Source organism: Taeniopygia guttata, chromosome 10 (assembly GCF_048771995.1).
Source record: "Taeniopygia guttata chromosome 10, bTaeGut7.mat, whole genome shotgun sequence".
NCBI classification, from domain to species: domain Eukaryota; kingdom Metazoa; phylum Chordata; class Aves; order Passeriformes; family Estrildidae; genus Taeniopygia; species Taeniopygia guttata.
The window spans coordinates 8,379,459-8,399,834 of NC_133035.1; the positions used below are offsets into that span (position 1 = coordinate 8,379,459).

At 34.7% G+C, this 20,376-nt stretch overlaps 1 protein-coding gene across 3 annotated transcripts in view; it reads left to right on the forward strand.

Annotated features, from left to right (window-relative positions):
* Positions 1-20,376, forward strand: part of WDR72 (WD repeat domain 72) — a 100,174-nt gene that overhangs the window by 25,490 nt on the left and 54,308 nt on the right. For all 3 annotated transcript variants that reach the window (XM_030281561.4, XM_072933945.1, XM_072933946.1), the window contains one exon: positions 9,252-9,454. In XM_030281561.4, the coding sequence (XP_030137421.3) occupies positions 9,252-9,454 (203 nt within the window). The remainder of the gene's footprint in view (positions 1-9,251; positions 9,455-20,376) is intronic.

Below are 20,376 nucleotides of genomic sequence, written 5' to 3' on the forward strand. Positions count from 1 at the left end.
AATCTCAGGGGTAGCCTTGTGCTTGAGTTCTGTTATGGGAAGGAACATAAGATAGCTTTTATTGCTTCTACAGTCAAAAAGTGTTTATATTTCTTCTGGCTATGCTGTTAGCTTCATGACTCATCAGGCTTTGCCGTTAAGTTAAAGTCAGTGGAGTATTGTGTCAGACTCATATATCACTGCAGTTAAAAAAACGAATCTGAACAGTGTTTCTGTGCAAAAGGTAATGGATAGCTGGGAAAACAGCCAGTCTGTTTACAATTTCAGCTGTGGATTAGAAACTTTTTATGAATATTTCAGTATTTACACTGTTGTAGACTCAGCAATAATTCTGTATCTTATTGTTGTATTTGTATCAGTATTGTTGAGTTTGACAGGTGACTTTAGAAAGTTTAGACACTTAGTACCACTTTGACTCTAGAATGGTTCTTCCATCAGGTAGTTAATAGGGCGACCCCTAGAGCAGATGGAAGATTTCATTGTACATAATGGTTCATTGTCCTGTTTCCTGTGAGAGAGTTTGACACACTTGTACAGAAAGCATTCCAAAGGACCTAAAAATGTTTGTTTCAACAGGCTTTCATAATTATCACTTTATGAGGCAGAAGATACTTTGTGTCCTCGGTTAAACTCTAAGCCAGTGCTACTTTGTATACAACTTGTACTCTTTTAATGAGATTTACAAGGATGACCTTATTTTTCATGGTCACTGGGAAGTTTTCTGGGTACAATTTTCTGCATATGTTCTAAATAAATAGGATTTTGTTAAATACTAGGAGTATAGTTGCCTTCAAGTGTAATACAGGTCTGTATCTCTTGCTCACTGACTACAAGACAAGTCTAAAATAGCTGGGGGATAAAGAAAAAGATAACTGCCTGTTGCTCTTACAGGTCTAGAATTAGATAAATTTATTTATACCCTTTATTCCCTTGATTTACAGAGCAAAGTGAAATTATTCTAAGTTTAAATGTTGATATTGCACCTGCATGTGGGTAGTGATATCGAAAACAATACAGAGGCCATGAAATAATATCTGTGTAGTTTAATGTATTTTACCTAAATTTTAATATATGGGTATGGCAACTTTCTGTTACAGTGGAATATCTTTCCATGACAATGAATATTGATCTAATCATACATTTGGAATATTAATATAGTATGTGTACAGGATATTCTCCAAACTTCTGTGCTAGAAGACAAATATGAAAATCAATAACAAATTTTATTCTAATTAAAGTGCAGAATATTTCTTCCAATAGCCACCACTAGAAAACCCCTTCAATAAGGAAATTAGCTGTTATCTGTATTGCTTTTACATTTTCCTAACCAGTTGCTATCTTTGCTTTTTTAGAAAAGTAAATATCATTACAATAAGATACAGTAATAAAAGGATCAAAGGATTTTTGCTTGCTGTGTACAGCATATGGCAACATGTCTACCAAGCTGCCTTTAGATTGAATGTGTGTTAAGAGTGAGGAATGAATAGGTGGGCTTTAAATAGCAATCTTCCTTGCTCAGGGTTAATAATCTTCATTTATCAGTGATAAATTGTTTTTGAATTGGTATGAGTTTAAAGTGAATTTGTTCCTTGAAGTTCATAATACTTGCAGAATGAATCATTTATTAATTTCCTGTTACTTTATTTTGCCTTGCAAGCCTTGCTCTGTTTTGTTAAGGATATGTTTAGTTTGGGTTTAAAGATAGAATAACATCACTTAATAAAACTTCCATTTCTTGTTCAGTTCTCATACTACATACTTCGCTTTATACTGGCTATGTTGTGGTTTTTTCATACTCCCCCAGGGAGTGCAAATTTTCAGAGCTATCTTACATGCTACTAGCTCCAACATGAAAAAAAAATTGAAACATATGCCTAAAAATATTTTTGAGGTCAGATCTCCTGGATAGTCAAAACTAACTCTGCTTACAATCCTTATTAGAAATGGTCAAAAATCATTAATACATGATAGACAATAGCAAAATATACGGTATTTTGTTTTATCCATGCTATTAGTGTATCACTTTTCCTATTTGTGCTCTGAATCCGTTTCTGAATAGAATACCTTTCCTTGTATTTTCACATGTTTATTATCACAGTATCTGACTGTTTAGTAACAATAGTTCTGCCATTTTCTTTATAAGTGCGGAAGCATTACAGTTGTCTTGGCTTCTAATGTCTGCATCTAAACAAATCAGAAATACTAAGAATGTCAGTTTTATACAGAATTATTGAGAACACTCTAGCTGGTATGTAATTTTAAACCCCCCATTTTTTTGATGTATTGAGTATACCAGAGAGTGTGCAGAAAAGTACCTGCTACCTCAATTCAGAGGTGTTCTTTGCTGTTTGTACCTGTTTTTGCAAATGTAGCATCAGGGTGATACTGATGTGTTTATCTCACGGTTTTTGGTAGAGATGTAAGGGGACTGACTGTCACGATGTGGAATGGTCTATATGGACCTCTCCTGCTTGAGCAAGCAGGAAAAGCAGCAGTGCTTTAAGCAATGCTGGCACTGTGGTGGGAGCAAGGCATCAGCTTGGAGGTTCAGTTCACAGAAGGTGAATGTTCAACTTTGAGTCCATGCTTTAAGGCATGAAATTTTTCTGAAACACTTGCATTTCATGACTTTAACAAGAAGGATTAATGGCTTGAGACACTTCTGCTGAGAAAGGAAAAAAAAAAATACCACCTTAAGATAGCTGTCAAGCATGGAAAATTTTACCTCAAGCGTATAAAAGCTACACAGGTATCAATAAAATAAACCAGCCTTTTAATGAGTTTGTCAGCGCTAATAAAATATGTAGTGTCTAACATTAGTCAAATCCATCTGTATGATCATAAAAAAATTTTATGAAAAATAGAAAAGAAAATACTCTGCAAATAATTTTTGTTGTGTTAATGCCACATCAATAAATTTAAATGTTGCATAAAACCTCTGCCATAGAGAAAATTAAATGATTCTGCAGAGATGATGCTATGGATCAAGCCTTTGATCATATTGATGGTCAAAGATGCTGGAAGGTTTTCAGACACTGTTTAAAGATAATTTTATGTAGTTATATATGCTCCAATATTTTTATAATTGGTGCCAACAGTGGGACTTCTAAACTCATAGTAAGCAGAAAGTATCACATGAGTTGAACAATATGAGGGGTGGGGTTTGGGTTGTTTTGTTGGCCTTTTTTTTTTCCTAAGTAGGCCTTTATTCAGTCCATCTCACAACTTTTCTCATCCCATATAGACATATAGAGATTGAACTGTTTAGCAAGTTAATGCTTAGACTTCATCAGGTGACTGTGAGAAATTAAGCTGTAAAGTTTTAATGAAACTTAGAATTCTATCAAAGTAAATTTGGTCATTACTTTACTAAGAGTTATGCCTACATAATTGCAGAACCAAGAATAATTACATTTTTGTGACTTTTTGTCCTTGTAAAATTTAGTGATTTACAGTCTCTTTTGATATAGTTTACATTTTCCTTGTTGCTCTATTGTTCTCTTTTTCTCTTCAGGTCGTTGGTCAGAATTAGATCTGAGTGGGTGATTGTGGCCTAACTGATAAATCCCATAGTTGTGTTTCATCTGCTGGAGGCCATGATGTAGGGTCAAAGTCATAGCAGTCGCTACCTTCTTGCTTCTTTTTTATTGAATTTTGCATAGCTTAAAGATCTGAAAATCTCTAAGTAAAATTTAAAAATTAATATATATGCCTTGTGGAACTTAGCATTTTGGTTTGGGGTTTTTTTTGTTTATTTTAATTTGTCAGCCTTAAGCTAAAACTTAACTAATGTTTTGCCCATTTTTTATTGCATCTTATATTTTATATGTGTAAGCCTTGGGTCAGTCTGTAGCTTGTACTTGAATATTTCATAGCTCTCTAAATTTGAGTCATCGTCCAGTAAATACTTATTGATGTAGAATAATAAAGGGTAGTGGAGCTTGGGAAAGTCTGTCTCAGGGTAAAAAAAAAAGGCAGTGTCATCTTCTCCCTAGTTTGCACAAGCTGAGGATACCTGACTCTCCTCAGTATACAAGAGTCTATATTTACATTTGAGAGTATATTTATAAGTGCATGCATACGCACATTTATGTACTTTATGTATACTTGGTGGAACATGTATAGAGTTTAGCTGTATGTGTCTGTTCTCTCCAGCTGACAACTGAGTTTCATTCTTATTATTAATGAATAAGAATTTATACCTGTGTGTACATATATATATATATTTTTACATATTTGCATATAAGAAGTATAACTGAAAACTGCTATGATCCAGTGCAGTCAGAAGAGTGCACGGCAGGGAGGGGTTTCATTCCAGACATGAAGGGACCGATTCTCATTCCATCTTTCAGTTTGTGTTAAAGGAGTAGGTGGAAACTACTTGCATATCTTCCAAGTTCGGAGCTGCCAAGTTCGCAGCTGCCAAGTTCGTATCTTCCATTCAGCCCAGTTTGGCACATTTATTGTGTCTTAACAATTAATTCAAAGGATCATTGTCCTCAATTGTTTGGAATAGTTTAGATGGCGTCAAGGAGAGAGCAGGGGAGTGTCCTTTCTTTTGGGGTCTTGTGTCTGCATCAGAAATCCTGAGGTAGGGACTGGCTGTGTTGGGGAATTGTTCTTTTTACCCACATATATAAACTACCATTATACATTTTATTTCAGTGGTTTTCTTTGTGTTGATGCTCATTGTTTTTTTTCAGCTGAAGGATATTGACAGTAGTTTGCTAATGCTCTTCTGAAAGTGTGTATTCTGAAGAATGTCAATAACACACAGAGTTGGACATGACAGAAATCTTCCAAATGCAAAAATGAGTAAGGAGGGTCTGCAAAGACACATCACAGGGCATCTCTATTTTTTATCTCATACTTAAAGTATCTTCTAAAATATTAGATTATTTAATAGGCTGGACTTTGTGTAATCTATCCCATTTCTATTTGCTAGATGGCATTTACTTTTGTCTTGATATTGTTTGGAATATATGTTCTTAATGTAGTATTTGTTCCATGTGTTTTGGGTCAATTGATATTGGAATGGTAGTACTAGCTATAAGGAGAAATTTTTCAAGCCAAGTGCTTGCCAGCTGTCTTGGAGCAAGACTGTAGAATTGTAAAATTCAAGCATTTTTGTAGCAAGGAACATAAAATTTCTGTATGCTTTACCGACATAGAAAAAAAGTGTGTTGGGAGGGGTTTTTTTTCAGGTGAAATAGGTATTTATAGAAAAGAAGATCTTAACAGAAAAGAAACCAACTAATATTACAGATGGTACTTGTTCTGAATGCTGAGTTTTCTGTTTTGACTACTAGTAAAGAAAAGGATTTATTCTCAGCCACATGCTGTTTTTAAATAAAATCAATTCTGAAATAATTTCTCATTCACAGAGCACTGTTATGCTGTAAGAGTCATCTGAGTTACTAGGTCACAGCAGCAGTGCAATACTGAGGATTTTCAATACTTTAGCTGTGGCAGCAAACACAGAGCACTGGAGCTGATGATATGACAGGTCATGTGATGGCAGTGAATGCCTCGTCTTGAGGCAGGAAGATATGCGTGACCTCTCCAGTAAAAAAACATCCTTCAGTATGCAGAACCCAGAGAACTGTGTGGACAACACTAACACCAAGAGACACAATTTGTAGTACTTGGTCCACAGGAAGAATAAGATGTTGTAGCAGTCTCTAGCCAGTCACATCTGGTGGTCCAGAGCTGCCCAGGAGAGTGAAATACTCCACTCTTGTCTGTTCCTGAGACTTGGTTGCCATGGTCACAGCTTTAGAGAGATAAAGACTTTCTTTTCCTGTATTTTGTATGTATAGTAGGGGGTCATAGCAGTGGTGGTGCTGCTGTGTAGACACCCTTTTCTTGTTCATCCACTGTTATTTTATTTTCTTCAATCAAAATCCTTTAGGCTTATTTGTATTTAATACTTCGGGTTTGATAGCGAATCTTATTTGTCCACTTTCCTGTGCTCTCATCTACAAGCTTTTTTTCTTACTCTTTATTATTTTCCTTTAAGTGTATTCCTAACAAATTTCTGAACAATAACCACCCTGCCCCAGTATTACTTTCCTTGTTTGCAGTGGTCAGATACATTGTCATATATACAGGTATTTGTCATATATACAGGTTTCTAAATCCTTTCCCCTCATCTTCCCTGTTTGTTTCTCAGATGTATTCAGGCATCACAGAATACAGATCTCTTCTTTATTTTGTCTCTGCCAACTCTTTGCTCTGTAAATGAGTATTTTGGGATACTCAGAAGAGTTAAGTTAAGCATATAATGTAAATACTATGTAACACTTTAATGATCACACATTTTCCTATGCATTTTGTGCCATTTTATTGCGGTATCAGCTGTACACACAAATATGCACATGGAGATGTTCGTAATGGGGAACAGGATTGAGTAGTATATGCAAAAAAGGATGGGGTTTTTTTTAAGAAACTAGCCATCTTCTGGAAGGTGCTACTTAAAAGGGATTTGAGATAGCTGTTATGAGAGATATACAAATGATTTAAAGATGTAACAGGAGTTTTTAAAATGGATTTTAGGGTGTCATAATGTTTTGTTAGTAAGAAAATAAGCTGGTTGTCCAGGGCATTTGCTATTCAATGTTCTTCTCTATAAACATGCTTTGCAAATGAAAACTTAAAATCAAACAAATTGTAAGTTCTCTGTGGGAGAAGCCAAGCCTTGTTTCTTGCCTAGTGTAAACCCTAAAGGGCTTTTTTCAGTTGATCAGAAGTTAATTTTCTCTTCTCCAAACTCTTCAACAATGGTATACTTGCAATGGCATTGTTCTGATGCACTTAAAGATGATTTTGTTAGCAGCAGAAATGTTCAGTTACACAACCGGTTGGTGTCTTCTCACTTTGCATCTGGTAAGTCTGTAATATATAGAAGCATATCTGTCATCTGTTTAAAATAAGATGTGTGTTAAATATGTAAAACATGAATTTGCTTTAAGGTACATTGAGAATACCTATTCTATTCAGGCCGTTGCCTCCCAAGGTTAAATTCTGCTGTCAGATTTTCTGTACCTTTTACTACTTCTGGTATGTTTCTTTTTCTGTCAACTAAAATTTTTTTCTTCAACCTGAAGTTGAAAAATTGGCTCTGAAGCTGTTGCCAGAGAAAAGCTCTGATATATGGAAAATAACCCAAGTCTGTCTGTAGAGTGACAGCCTTAACTAAATTATATTCTATTCTATGTCCACTAGATTATCCCACAGAATGGTCTGGTTCTGAGGGATGACTGCTGCTGAAGTACTCATATGCATCTGGTGCTACCAAGACATGTTTGGAAGTTCTGTTAATAACAAAGACTAGTCAGATTATTGACATTTTGTACCATGCCCCCAAAAGTCTTGGGTTTATTAAAAATTTTCTGTAATTTCTCTTAAAAAGAACAGGATACCTGGTAATTTCACAGAGATATTAATAATCTTGAGGACTCCAGCAGTGACTTGCACTGATATAAGCATTACAGAAAGCAAGGTTTGATATATGTATGTATATACGTATGTACAAGTATTCACTGTGTAGTAGACTTGCCACAGAAGGTGATAGACCCCTCCACTTAAAAGTAGGAAGACCAATGATTTATTTCAGTTTTGTTCATATTGTGCTCTGAATAATCCACATAGTTCTGTGGCATGTTTATAGCTTGAAAGGCTACTTTACATATATAAAGAAGCCGAAATAATATTAGCTGAGTGACTGTATTATTTCCAAACTTCTTTACTTTGTAAATGCTTTAGTACTTGTAAGAATGTTTGCTCATGTCCAGCACGAACTGTACAATCATCCCTTGTAGTCATCTCTAGCTACAGTCTGTGTGTTCCTGAAATGTGTCAGTGCTTGGGAGCTTTGTAGGCAGTCTAACTATGAAGACCTTCTGGGCAACTTACTTTCATTTCAGTAACCATCCTGTTCTGTAATGGTCCCTGGCACTGGCTGCAAGTCCTGGGGAAGAATTAAGAAAATGGCACATTAAAAACAACTGGGGCTGATTCTTATTTCTGTCAGTGTAATATTGCAGTAATCTGTGGTGTTCAACTGATTTTTATAGGGGACGAAGAAACAGGTGCCCTATTTTCTTCTTCTCTGAATTCAAAGTCTTCATCATATGAGTAGTAGAGGTGATACGGCTGTGAAAAGAAATGGATGAGTTTCAGAGAAATAATTTCAGATAAAGAGATTTTATACACACATATACACACAAACACTTATTGTATGAGATCCCTCAATCCCAGTCCAATATTTTTAGCAGGTGTTACTGATAGAACTTCAATGTTACACATTTTTTTCTTGTAGCAGTGAAAGGGAAAATTCATGTTGTATTACTTGAGGGTAGAAAGATTTCAAACTTAAGGGAAAAACATTTCATTTTATAGCTGATATTTAATACTTGAAAAACCCTTCAGATGTATTTTATATCTGATATTTATAGGAAGCGTACTATTTCAGCAATTTCTTTTAATTCCTATAGGAAATGTGTAGTATAATAGTAGCTCATTTCAAATACATTTAAACTCATTTTGATATTTTGAATGGTAGTTATAATTAAAATAGTATTACTAAATAAAATTTTTACTAAAGTAATTAAAGTAATAAGTGGGTACAACAATTAGAGGATTTAGATTCTAGAGGATCACACAAGTGATGAAGTAGTCTCTGAAGCATCACATTCATACCCCAGATGACTAAGCTACATATATATTCATGTATAAACCTTCTTTATGTCTGACAATTTTTAGGAATGGAATGAAAAAAAATAGAGCTTTCTCTTGCTATTTGTAATTCAGAACACTAGAGGACAGCACTAAAATATTACATAAATGTGTTGTTGTTTACACTGTTAATGATATAGGTGCTCTGGGAGGGGTTTGTGAAGAGAAACCAAATTACCGTTTTGAACAGTTAGGGCAGGTAATATTTTTGTGAATATCTCTGGCTCCCTTTGAAAACTGCATCTCACTCCACATGTGTAAAATACCTGAAGCTGCCTGTGGTCTGACACAAAGTTATTTGCTTTGCTGCAGTGGTTTCTTTAGAAATTAAACTTTATTTTTTAATAGTAATAGTGTACAATACATTTTTAATTTTAAAAAGAGTAGTTATTTGCCTGGTCTGTAAATATTTTGTGCTTTATTTGCTCACATGTCATGTACTATATTAATTCTATGATAGAGATGTGATAGCATAGCTCATTGAAAAAGTTACAACTTCTGTTGTCTTTCTCTAGGCACTCTGGAACGGCATGAAACCGGTGACACAGCAAGAGCAATTCTTACTGCCATTGAAGATTCAGAATACTTAGTGGCAGATGCTCTACTTCCTGTGTCTCAGGAGTCAAAAAGGAGGAAGAATTCTGGATACAAACACTCCAGCTCATATAAGCATGGCATGGGCCCTTATCCGACTCATACAGAGAAATCTTCAGATAAGGTAGGAGTGAAGAGTAGAGCATTTTTCTCAAGCAATTAGTAGTGATTCTAATTCTTTACCCTGTCTCCCACTAACAACTAAATGGGGTGGTGGCCTCATTTTAAGTTTATAAAGGCTTCTTCTGACTGGCTCAGTTTTTATGCCTTCAACCCCATTTCATAGACAAATGAGGAAAATTGGCATAGGGACTTATGCAAGGTCATTAGTAGCTATTCTCAAAAGTATTTTCTCAGACCTTATTACCTATAGTTAGATCCTATTTCCTCTTACCTCTTAGCTTGTGACTGCACTGTCAGTAGTACCCTGACAAGAGCTGAATACACCTTAGACCCATTCAAATGTCTGTGTCTCGAAAACAAGCACACAGTGATCCCATGCTCTTGGTATTTCTCTTATTGCTCTTTTAATGAGACCACAGTTTCCTCTTATCATAGTTTTTATGGGATGTGTGTTTTCTCTCAACATCATCACAGAATAGACTGCAAGTGCCTTATGTTTTTATTAGTGCAATTAATTTGGCACCTTATTAGATAAAAAGATGGTAATACTTTTGTGAGGTGCTGGGCTGCAAGTAGGTATGATCATCTTCAGGAAAGATTTGGCCAGGGAGAGATTTGTATTTGGCTTTATCTAGAAATACTTTCCTACCAAAATCATTAAACCAACCAATTGAGACTGATGGAAAAGATGTGCTCTTTCTTTTTGTTTTGATTAAGTAATAGAAGCAAATAATATGCTTAAAGTAGTGTAAATGTGATGTTAAAACTGAGAAGATGAGTACTGAGACATCAAATAATGAGAACTAAGATTAAAAATGTAATAGTCACTCTATTTTCTTGTGGCCTAGATAAATCTGTACTTCTATATATTTGTAGATATTTAAAATTAATATAGTAATTATTTGCTAATTTTAAAACTGGTTATTATAACTCTCTAATTTAATACGGTTTCAAATTCAATGAGATGGATATTGCCTTTTTCATATAGGGAAAAAAATGGTAGAAACCTATTTTCTTAGCCCCTATTAGTGCACCAGAAAGTAATATATTCACTGAACTCTTGATTACAGTGTATCTTAAGAATAGAGCTCTTATGTTGTTTGTTCTTGCTTACCACTTTTTAATTAATGGATTTTGGGAATTCTATTCTCTGTGATAAACAGAAGTTTTATCTGCTATTCCTCAACCCTCAATGTACATAGAAGGTTTTTACCACAAGTATTGAGAGTAAAAAATGCTTTCCCTCAATCACACATGGAAACAGCCTTCAGAATGGTCTCTGGCCTTTATTGTGGTTTTATTAATTATAAGAAGTGAAGTAGCAGGTATTTCAAAACTGATAAAGTACAGCTTGATCCAAGTCCTCACTCTGGAGTTTTATCTTCTTTTCTTCCTTGTATCTTCAAATTTCCATATAACATTGAGTTTCTAATGATTGTAGTTTAACTCTTAATATTTTTATTTGACCTTTTACTAACCTTAGTCTGATTTCTAAAGTTCTTTTTGATCCCATTTTCTGAAAAGTCTTATTAGCGCGTAATCCTGCTGAGCATGTTGTGGGGCAGATGGTGCACTAGTTGGCCATTGACACAGAATCTGATCTCCCTGTTAGTTTGTTAAAAGGAATAGTTTCTTCTTGCCCTTTTAAATAGGAACAAAAGAAAAAAAGTTTTGGTAGTTGTTTGGTAAGTAGTTTTAGGTATGACTATTAAAATAAAAAATGCATGGATTTAACAAGGTGGGAGGAAAGAAAATGTGCTGTTGTGGAATACGGGAAAAGAGTTTTTAGTAAATTTTAAATCGTGGAGTTTAACATGCTTTAGGAATTATGATCTTAAATTGGGAGAAATATCACAACAGGAAACCCTGAAAATACAGTGATTTGTAGTGCTTTTTTGATTTGATATAAATCTTGTCTGCTCTGATTTACCAAAATATTATTCTATATTATGGTTAAATATTGCTTATTAATTGTCTTGTCCAAATGCACACTTGTTAAGAATACTATTGATGTCTTTTAGACTTTCTGTCAAAATATCTTTTTTTTAGTTTCATGTTCTTTTTTGTCACTGCAGACCTGATAGGTTTGTCTAAATTCATAATAAATTAAGTTCTAATTTAACTTGGGAAAGCACTTTTCTTTCATCAAACATGTGTCATCCACTACTTTCAGAGCTTCTTCCCACTTGCATCTGCATTGGAGAGGGTTCTGTAGATTGGTGTGGGAGATGTTGGAGCCTAAATGTATTTAGTGTAGCTGAACCTGGGAAAAGCATAACAATGGAAGTCCCCTTAATGCTATTGCAGACGCCCAGTGCTGGCTACACAAAAGGAGTGTGGAGCTCTGCAGCTTTTTTTGCACTGTTCTGTTACTGCTGAATTGAAGACTTGTTATGAAGTCTCCTGTTTTTCCTAAGTTTTGTGCAGAAAAAAAATGTATAAGGTTTTTCAAAAAGTGCTCTATTGACTCTTTTGCATCATTCTATTTTAGCATCTTGAAATATTCTGGAAATTCAGATCCCATGCAATTAGTGAGAGAACTGTGTTTATCAGACTTCAACATTCCATGCCCTATTAATGAAAGCATATAATTACTACACATGTAAAAATATCACAAAACTTTCAGATTATCAGTGGATTTTAATATAGAATTAGTATTTCATTATCAATTTCCTTCTTTGGCAAATTGTGCATTAGAAATTTAACAACATACTAAACTGTTAATAACTTTTCTGTCAAAAAACCCCATCATCAATTTTAGCATATATTAAGGAACTCAATTTCAGAAGATTTATGTGACAGGAAAAATGAGTGGGTAGCTATTCTGTCCTGTTGGTATTCTAATTGAGAGTGATCCTTTTGTACAATGAGTTATTCACATAAAGATTGCAAGTAAAATTCAGCATTTATTCTTGCCAGTGTTACATTGTTTTACCATTCATATTATATTTAAGATGAAAGAATGTTTTCAAAATAATGGTCTCTCTTTCCTCCATCCTAAAAAAGATAAATATCCTCACATAGTAGTCCAGCTACAAAGGCTTTCTTTCAGAACTTTTGCCATCATGTAAATCACGGATACAAAAGCAGAATGTTTTGATTTCATGGTGTTTTGACCATTTTAATTCTTTTATTGTGTTGCACGTGCCAGTGGGAGTACCAATAACAGATGACTGTGACAAATGCAGTTAACACAAGATCCATATTAATGTTGTCAAATTCCCTTGATATATTTAAACAGATTTTAATTATTTTTAATGTCAAAAGACCCAAAATATATAGCTTAATAGTTCTTCAAGAAAGCTTTACTTAATATGTGAATGTAAAACCTCTCATAAAAATGAAACTTTTATATTGGCCTTAGTCATTGACATAGGGTATTCATCAAGTCAGCAATTTGTGTGGCAAAGTGCCATTTGAATAGCGTATTGTTAGAATACTTATGGTCCACTTGACAAGGGCTCTTGCTGTAAATAGTGCAATTTGACTCCAGCTGTTAAAGAGTGGCTTTGACAGCAGCCAAATAGAATGGAGATGCTTTACTGCACCGCAGAAAAATCAATATTGGGTTCTTGTTCATAGTAACCTGTTTTCTTTTTTTTTTTGCAGATTTATACAAGACTATCTAGAGTTCATTTGTGAAAGTTTAAATATTATTTTGAAAATGAAGCTGTTTTATTTCCAGATTAATGTTGGTGGTAAATGATGCTTGTGTTTAGTTACAAAGTAAAAGACAGTGTTTTGTGGATATACATAAACAATGTGATGATGCAGCATTATTGCAACTCTATTTATAGGGGTAGATGTTAGGATGTGGGTGCATGAGTTGTGTAACTAATGACAAAAATGTTCTTTCCTTCCTCTGTGGTTTTTTTCTTTTTGTAGTGCTACTGTAGTATCCGTGTCAATTTTCTAAGTATAGGGTTTTTTTAAAGCAGGTTTCTTTGTTGTTCTCTCTGTAACAACCCCCACAGATGTTGACAATCTGTAGTGCCATTGTAGATTTTCCTGAAGCATGGTCTTGCTAGTGCTGAACAGTTTTCTAGCAGTATTCAGTGACACAAGGTTGCTATGATACCCGGCCAGTAGCAATAGGTATTGAATCACTGCTCTTAATTACAATAGAATACACACTAGACTGTGCTCATGGTGTTCATATGGAACTAGCTCTCATTATAGCTCTAAGTCATACTTCTGTTTGAAAATTGGAGCTCTGTGAAAAACTGATTTAAAAAAAAAAAATTGAAATGCTCCAGTGCATCATATGAAGATTTCATTGATGCACATAAAAAGCTGGATGTGTCTGGGAATTGTTTTCTTGATGTTCCAGAAACCCTTCATGTAGAAAAGTTTCGTACCTTTTCAGCTTCAATATTTTGGATATAAGCCTGTGTTTGTCATGCACTAATGTTTCTAGTGATTTCAGTAATCAGAATGGTCTGGGTAAAAACATTGGAGGGAAAAGAAGATTATAAAATCTGTGCAATGGTTGCTGAAGCTTGAACTCTTAAATGATACTACTGTAAATCTAGATCAGAAAAAGATGGAGAGAAATATTCATTTATATTTGGACTTGTATGGGTATTTTTTGATGTATTAACTCAGCAATTTCTTGATATGTGTTGTAATAGGAGTCCTTTAGAACTTGATATTGCTTGCATAATAATATACGTATTCTGCTCTGAACAAAAATATATAAAGGCAAGAATGTCCAGAAGTTATAAATAATAAAAGAAATATCTACTTTGTTGCTGCACAGAATAAGTAAGAGGCAAATGAAGACTGTTGGATAATAGTAGCTATTTGTTTTAGTATAGCAAGGGAAGCAATTTGAAAATAAAATAGTTATTGGAAGGCTGGAAAATCGCTGCTAGTTAAATCTTACTGATGGAAAAATTGATAGAAAAATGGAAATAAGATACAAACACAAATACAAAATAATACTTAGCAAATAGGAAATCAGGAGTGCTACCATAAACAATGGTGTCACAGACATGGATTCCTTTAATTTCTTTCCTTTTATAATATTTAGAGCATTATTATGGGGAATTACAGATCTTGGTGATTTATGTGAAGTGTATTATTAAGGACAAAGCAAAATAAAAGGTAGTAGAGGATTTCTCCTTAAAATTAGTAACATCGCTTTGCTGCTGCAAGGTTTTGGGTTTTTTTTCTGTAACAACTGTTCAGTAGCTATATTTAGTAGTTTATTAAGTAAGCATAATAGGAAAATGAGTGAAGAAAAAGGGACTCAATATATACAGGGGTTTTTTTCCTCTATAATTCAGTTGCAAAACATTTTAGTACTTCATTTCCTATGAAATTTTACAATTAAGTATTTTACCAAGGGACCAAGGTAGCAACATAACTACAGTGAAGTAATAACTTGGGAGTTACGAGATTAAATTGGGAGCAGTTAAAAAGAACCATGATGCTGAGGGATATTGATAGCTTTGACCACATGCCATCTTTCATGGAAGTTATGTACTTTTTGAATTGGCACACCAAGTCAAGAATTTGATGATTTGTGTTTTCTCCATTGATTGCCTCAAAGCAAAATGAAACAAAAAAGTTGCCATTGTGATATTGTAGCACATTTTAGTCTTATACATGTGGATAGCAATTAACACAGGGTGTCAGAAATCTAATAATAAGTGTTAACTACTTACTTCAGTGCTTCTGACACTGATTCTTTTCTACTGTCTGACTATACTGAAGGTGACTGACTTAAAACTTATTTCACTTCCTAGACAGCTAATTGGACTGTGTGATAAAGCTAAAGAGGCTGCTATAGTATCCTACTAGAAATAAATCTAAGGTCAATATCAACAGTCCTTGTGAAGTATTTCATTTTGAAGGATGATTTATTGAAGCTAACCTAGCTATTGTTGTCTTTGTCTTTTCCCTTACCTCTGCCATGCTGCAGTTCCCTTCTGTCTCTTGGAATTTTTAGCAAAATTTGCATTTTGGTTAGGGATTTATAATTAAAAACATACAGTTTCTCTCTTATGGAAGTGGTGTTCATGATATATTTGCCACTTAGGACTTTTTCTTTTATGTCTGGTTGTGGAGCTGAGCACAGTTTGAGTTTTCCTATTTTGGATTTTAGCTTTACTACTTTTGTAGTCTACAAAACTTGTTCTGTAGATCAACCGAATTGATTTTTCCTTCCAAGTGCTCTGCCTAATTCTAAAATAAATAATGTGATCTTTGTTTTAACCTTTATATTTTCATGTTGTTCAAAGGTATTCTTTAAATTCTTCACTATTCGCTATAGTGATATGGTGGAATCTTTACAGTTCTGATAATCACCTTTTCTATTCTAAACATTAATTCCCTGGCCTCATAGTTAAATTAGTATTATTTTAGTGAAGAAAAATATTAACATGAATTCAGACTGACTTCAGTGTGAGACTTTTTCCTAGGTTTCCACCTCACACACCTATGTAAAAAAAAAGAGTGCCTTTTTCGGAAGCACATCATCATCTTACATGCAACTTAGAAATAGGAATTGCAGCAAACAAACCTTACACTGCAAAAGAAAGACTTATTATCTGCTATCTTCCTTCTGATAGCTAATTGAAACTCTTGTCTCAATTATATAGCAGAAAAAAATCCTTTACTAACCTATGGTTTGATTTCAAACAAAGCAACAGCAGTGGTTATGTGTCCATTCTCTTGATATATCTTTTGTATATTAATACTCAAACTTTAATTTTTTCCAGTAGTCAAGTTTGGTTCTTGCAATACTTATGGGAAAAGATGAATCATGCAAGCAGACGCCTGAGAATGTTTGTTTCTAAAACTTGTCCTTTTGGAAGCCTCTGCAGTAAGACTGGACATCTTGGCAGGAAAGAAGAGTATGAAATCTCACTTTCTAGAATACATAGGACTTTTTGGCTTTTTATTGTTTTTCTTTAGTAAAAAAGTCACTTCCTTATGAATTGATCTAGAACTTTAATGTAGGTAAATTTTCTGGGTGGGACTCTTCTAATTCAAGCTGGGAAATGCACTCAGAACAGCCCAGGGAAAATATGTTGTTTCAGTTGGAGTCAGCACTCAGACATAACTTAATTTTTAGATACATCAGTCCTTCTTAGGACAAAGCAATATTCTCAAGCTCCTGCAAAGGCCTGTTGGCAGTATCTCGATGTTCAGCATTATATTGCACAGATACTAGGATGTTCATTCATCCAGTGAATTGTTCAATATGATAATTCCTCAAGCCTGAGCCAGCAGTCTGTGGCTTTGGATTGCTGTAGCATTTTTTGTCCAGTTGATGATCAAGAAAACTTTGGAGATGTTCCATCTTTTTTCCTAAAGTGCTGAGTGAGGATGGAAATTTTTCACTTCCACACAGCGCTGAGCTGTAAATATTTCTAAAGATATGATTAGGAAATTTACTTTTGCATTCAAAATAATTAATATATTAAGATGTAGGCAGGGTGTTTGACTGTTGAGTCTATAAATAATACTTAGTTTTAAACACATCTTATTCCTTCTTTCTATCTAAATTTTTCATGGCTGAGACTGTCCATGTCATAAATGGATGTTAGAGATGAATGGATTTACAGTTCACTTTTATATTCTTTCTATGAAAAAATTATTAGACAAGATTTTGTCAAAAGTGTTGTGTTTAGAATTGTCTCATAGTGTGCCCAGACAGCCAGAGATATGGATTCTAGAATAAAGCAAAAGTTGTCTGTAAAGAAGTCATACATTTCTTCAAATATTTTTCTGAAAAATAAAGGATAGACTTGTTTCCTGGTGTTGAAAAGTTGTGAAGGATATTCAGGATATTATTATACTTGCCTGTTATTCTTTGATATCTTTTTAGGATTTGTCTCCAGAATCACTTTTATCTGTACACTTTAATTAAATCCAATAGAAAACTCCAAGATGAGTGTTACAGAGAGTGAATGTTAACTTGAAAACAAAATGTGCAAAACATTAAATTTTCATACCAGACCTCCACATTGAGCAATTGAATAGATGTGTTAGCAATTCTTCCTGAACAATTGAAATTTTTGTGCCCAGTAGATCCATCTGGACTACAATCTGCCTGACAGTGGCCTTCCATACATGATAAAAAGAGGGTTTATTCAGTTGCTTAGACTATTCATCACACAGCTTGAGTCTGAAGACTCCTTGGCTTAATTACTTACATTGTGCCACAGATGCATCAGCAGTGATGCTACAGTTACTGTTCAAAGTGCTGTGAAGGTAGTAAAGCCTTCCACTGGGACTTAACAAAAGAAAAAAGCAAGATTACAGTGTTGGGAGGAAAGAGGGTGACTCTGCTTATGTTGCAATTAAGTTGATAGATAAACACTGGTGCAAAATCAAAAAATACTGTAGCCTTTTCTTCATGGGAGGTGGATTCTTAGGAGGATCTGGGCATCCTCGGTAATATGGCCAGAGTTGTAATAAATAGCATAATAAAAGTAATGCAAGGCAAGTTCAAAACAGCTTGTTTATACTAGTTCATGTGGGAAAATTCATCATGAATTGGCACATTTGCTCAAGACTGCGTTGTCCAAATGATGAAGCCTCAGGTCAAGCATAAATTGCACGTGAAAGCAAACTGGGGCACTACTACTGACTCCAGGCTTTTTACAGATAGTCCTTTATATATGAGTACTGGGCTATAAAAAGGGTAAATGAATAAGAAAAAAGTTCTGAATGCCCCTATCAAAGGATCCTATGACTAGGTCAGGTGTCTGAAGGTAAGGAATATGAATGACCTTGGGGTAGTGACACTGTAACTGTGTGATGCTCACCCTGTGCAAGAGGCCAGCGTTGCTTTCTGGCAGGTAGGCTGGCCTCTTTGTACATCTTGGGAAACCATTGATACTCTTAGTGACAGAAAGTCTTCACATGCTCCCTAAATTTAAATGCTCCTGCTCAGGAGGTGGGCAGGGTTGGACAGGGATGTGGTATGTGGACTGTTGATAGGAGCTAATATTGGATTAGGAAGTGCATATGGTTTTTATGTGGAGATGAAAGTGTAGCCAATAATTTGCATCCTTTCTTCCTCAGCAGGTTATTTTAGAGATGGTGTATGGTGTATGTTTAAGTGCTATTTCAATTATATACCTGCTGCTTGTAACTATTTTTGAATAAATGCATCTTTGCACATATCCTAGATTGCTTGTCCTTTCAGTGGGGCAAGAAAATAAGATAGCTGTATATTTGCAAAAAGGTTATGAACTCAAGAAAGCAGGTTTGCTGATGGGATTTACCTGAAATAAGACATCATTCAATGCTTAGATTATTTTTTAAATTACAAATACCTAAATAGGATTGAAAGACCATATTTCTATCTAACTGTTAACAGTTCTTCAAGCATGACCTTGAGAATTTGAAGTTTCTTTTAGGGAAGACTTGGACCCCTACTTCAGATTTCTCTATCTTGCATTTCTTAAAGCCCTTGCTTTTTTAATAAGTGCATCAAAATTCTAGTCATAAAATAGATGAGTGATGTGCACTCTCTTAATACTCTTCCACTGAATGATGTTTGATCATGTGCTGTATGCTGTGCTGTCATGGGAGAAGGTTATGCTAGCTTTTCTTCTTGCTTGTCTTTTAGTCATCAAGGAAATTAGGCTTCCTAAATTTGGAAGTGACTTAATGATAAAAAGACTCATAAGTTATATCAAGCTTTTGATTTTATATGTAGAAGATGCATCCAAAAGATACAATTTCCCAGTAGGTAAAGAGGTGTTCCATTCATGGCATAGGTTTAAGATGTGCTGTTTGAAATCTGAGGTTTTTGTAGAACTTGCTAACTATATTTTATGCTCGTAAACCAGTTTGAAGCCCCAAACACAATTTCATTTATCTTTATATTCTAAGCTTTATAGAGTCTGCAGAAGTGTCCATCTGTTCAGTCGAGATTGCTTCAAATAGTGAGTGGTCAGAGAGACGTAGCTGATAAAGGTCAAAGGAGCCTCTTGACCCCGTGGTTCTTGCCAAAGCAATTGGAGCGTAGGACTGATATACAGTTAGATAGAGCTTGCTAACGTGAGCTCCACTTTAATTTGTAATGATAGCAAGAATACACAGTAAAGTCATTGCTGAAAGAAAACAAAAAGTATCCAATATAGTAATTTATTACCAGTCAGTGGGTTTCACGCACTGGGTTGTTTTACCCCTGCAGTGGTCAGAGAAAGCAAAAAGGTACTCTAACACTTAACTGAAAATGGATGCCCTGCTGCTATCAGAGATGCATGGTGGTCAAACGATTGCCTGTGCCATTAGCTTGGTAATGTTTTCTCTATTGTAAACTCAGCTCCCCATGTTCTTCCTGTGCATCAGCTGCAGATTGAAGGCTTTCTCGTTTGTCTTCTATTTGTGCTGCCAATCATCAAGCTGCTGTTCACCAAGCACATTTCAAGGAGGCAATTTTTTTTTACTCCTATCGACTACCATCTCTAGCAACTGAGGGCTCAGAGGATTTAGAAATAAATTTAATGCTTTAATTTACACTGTGCCAGCCATTTTGTGTGTTGTTTATGTATTTGTTTTCTGTGACAATTCAAGAGACAGTTACAAGTTTCCTATTTTTCAAAACTATGCATGAGATAGATTTATGTTTTGGGGACACATTTGCAGGTACTTTTTCTTATGCTACTATTTCGTTAAAAAGGTTGAAGAGAAAAATATTTTTGCAAGAAAAGATTATTTTTAACCTATTCAGTAGTCAAAAACAGATTAAAAATGCAAACCCAAATCCAGCAAAAGATAACACAGATATTCCTTCCCACTGTCAAGGATAAAATAAATTATGTAGAATAAAATAGAATAAATTATGTAGAATAAAATAGAGCTATCATTGGCAGTATAATATATAAGACCCTTAGGTGTGGCAACCATGCTTCAGTTAACAGTTCTTCAGTCTCCACAAAGTGCAAATGTAACAGG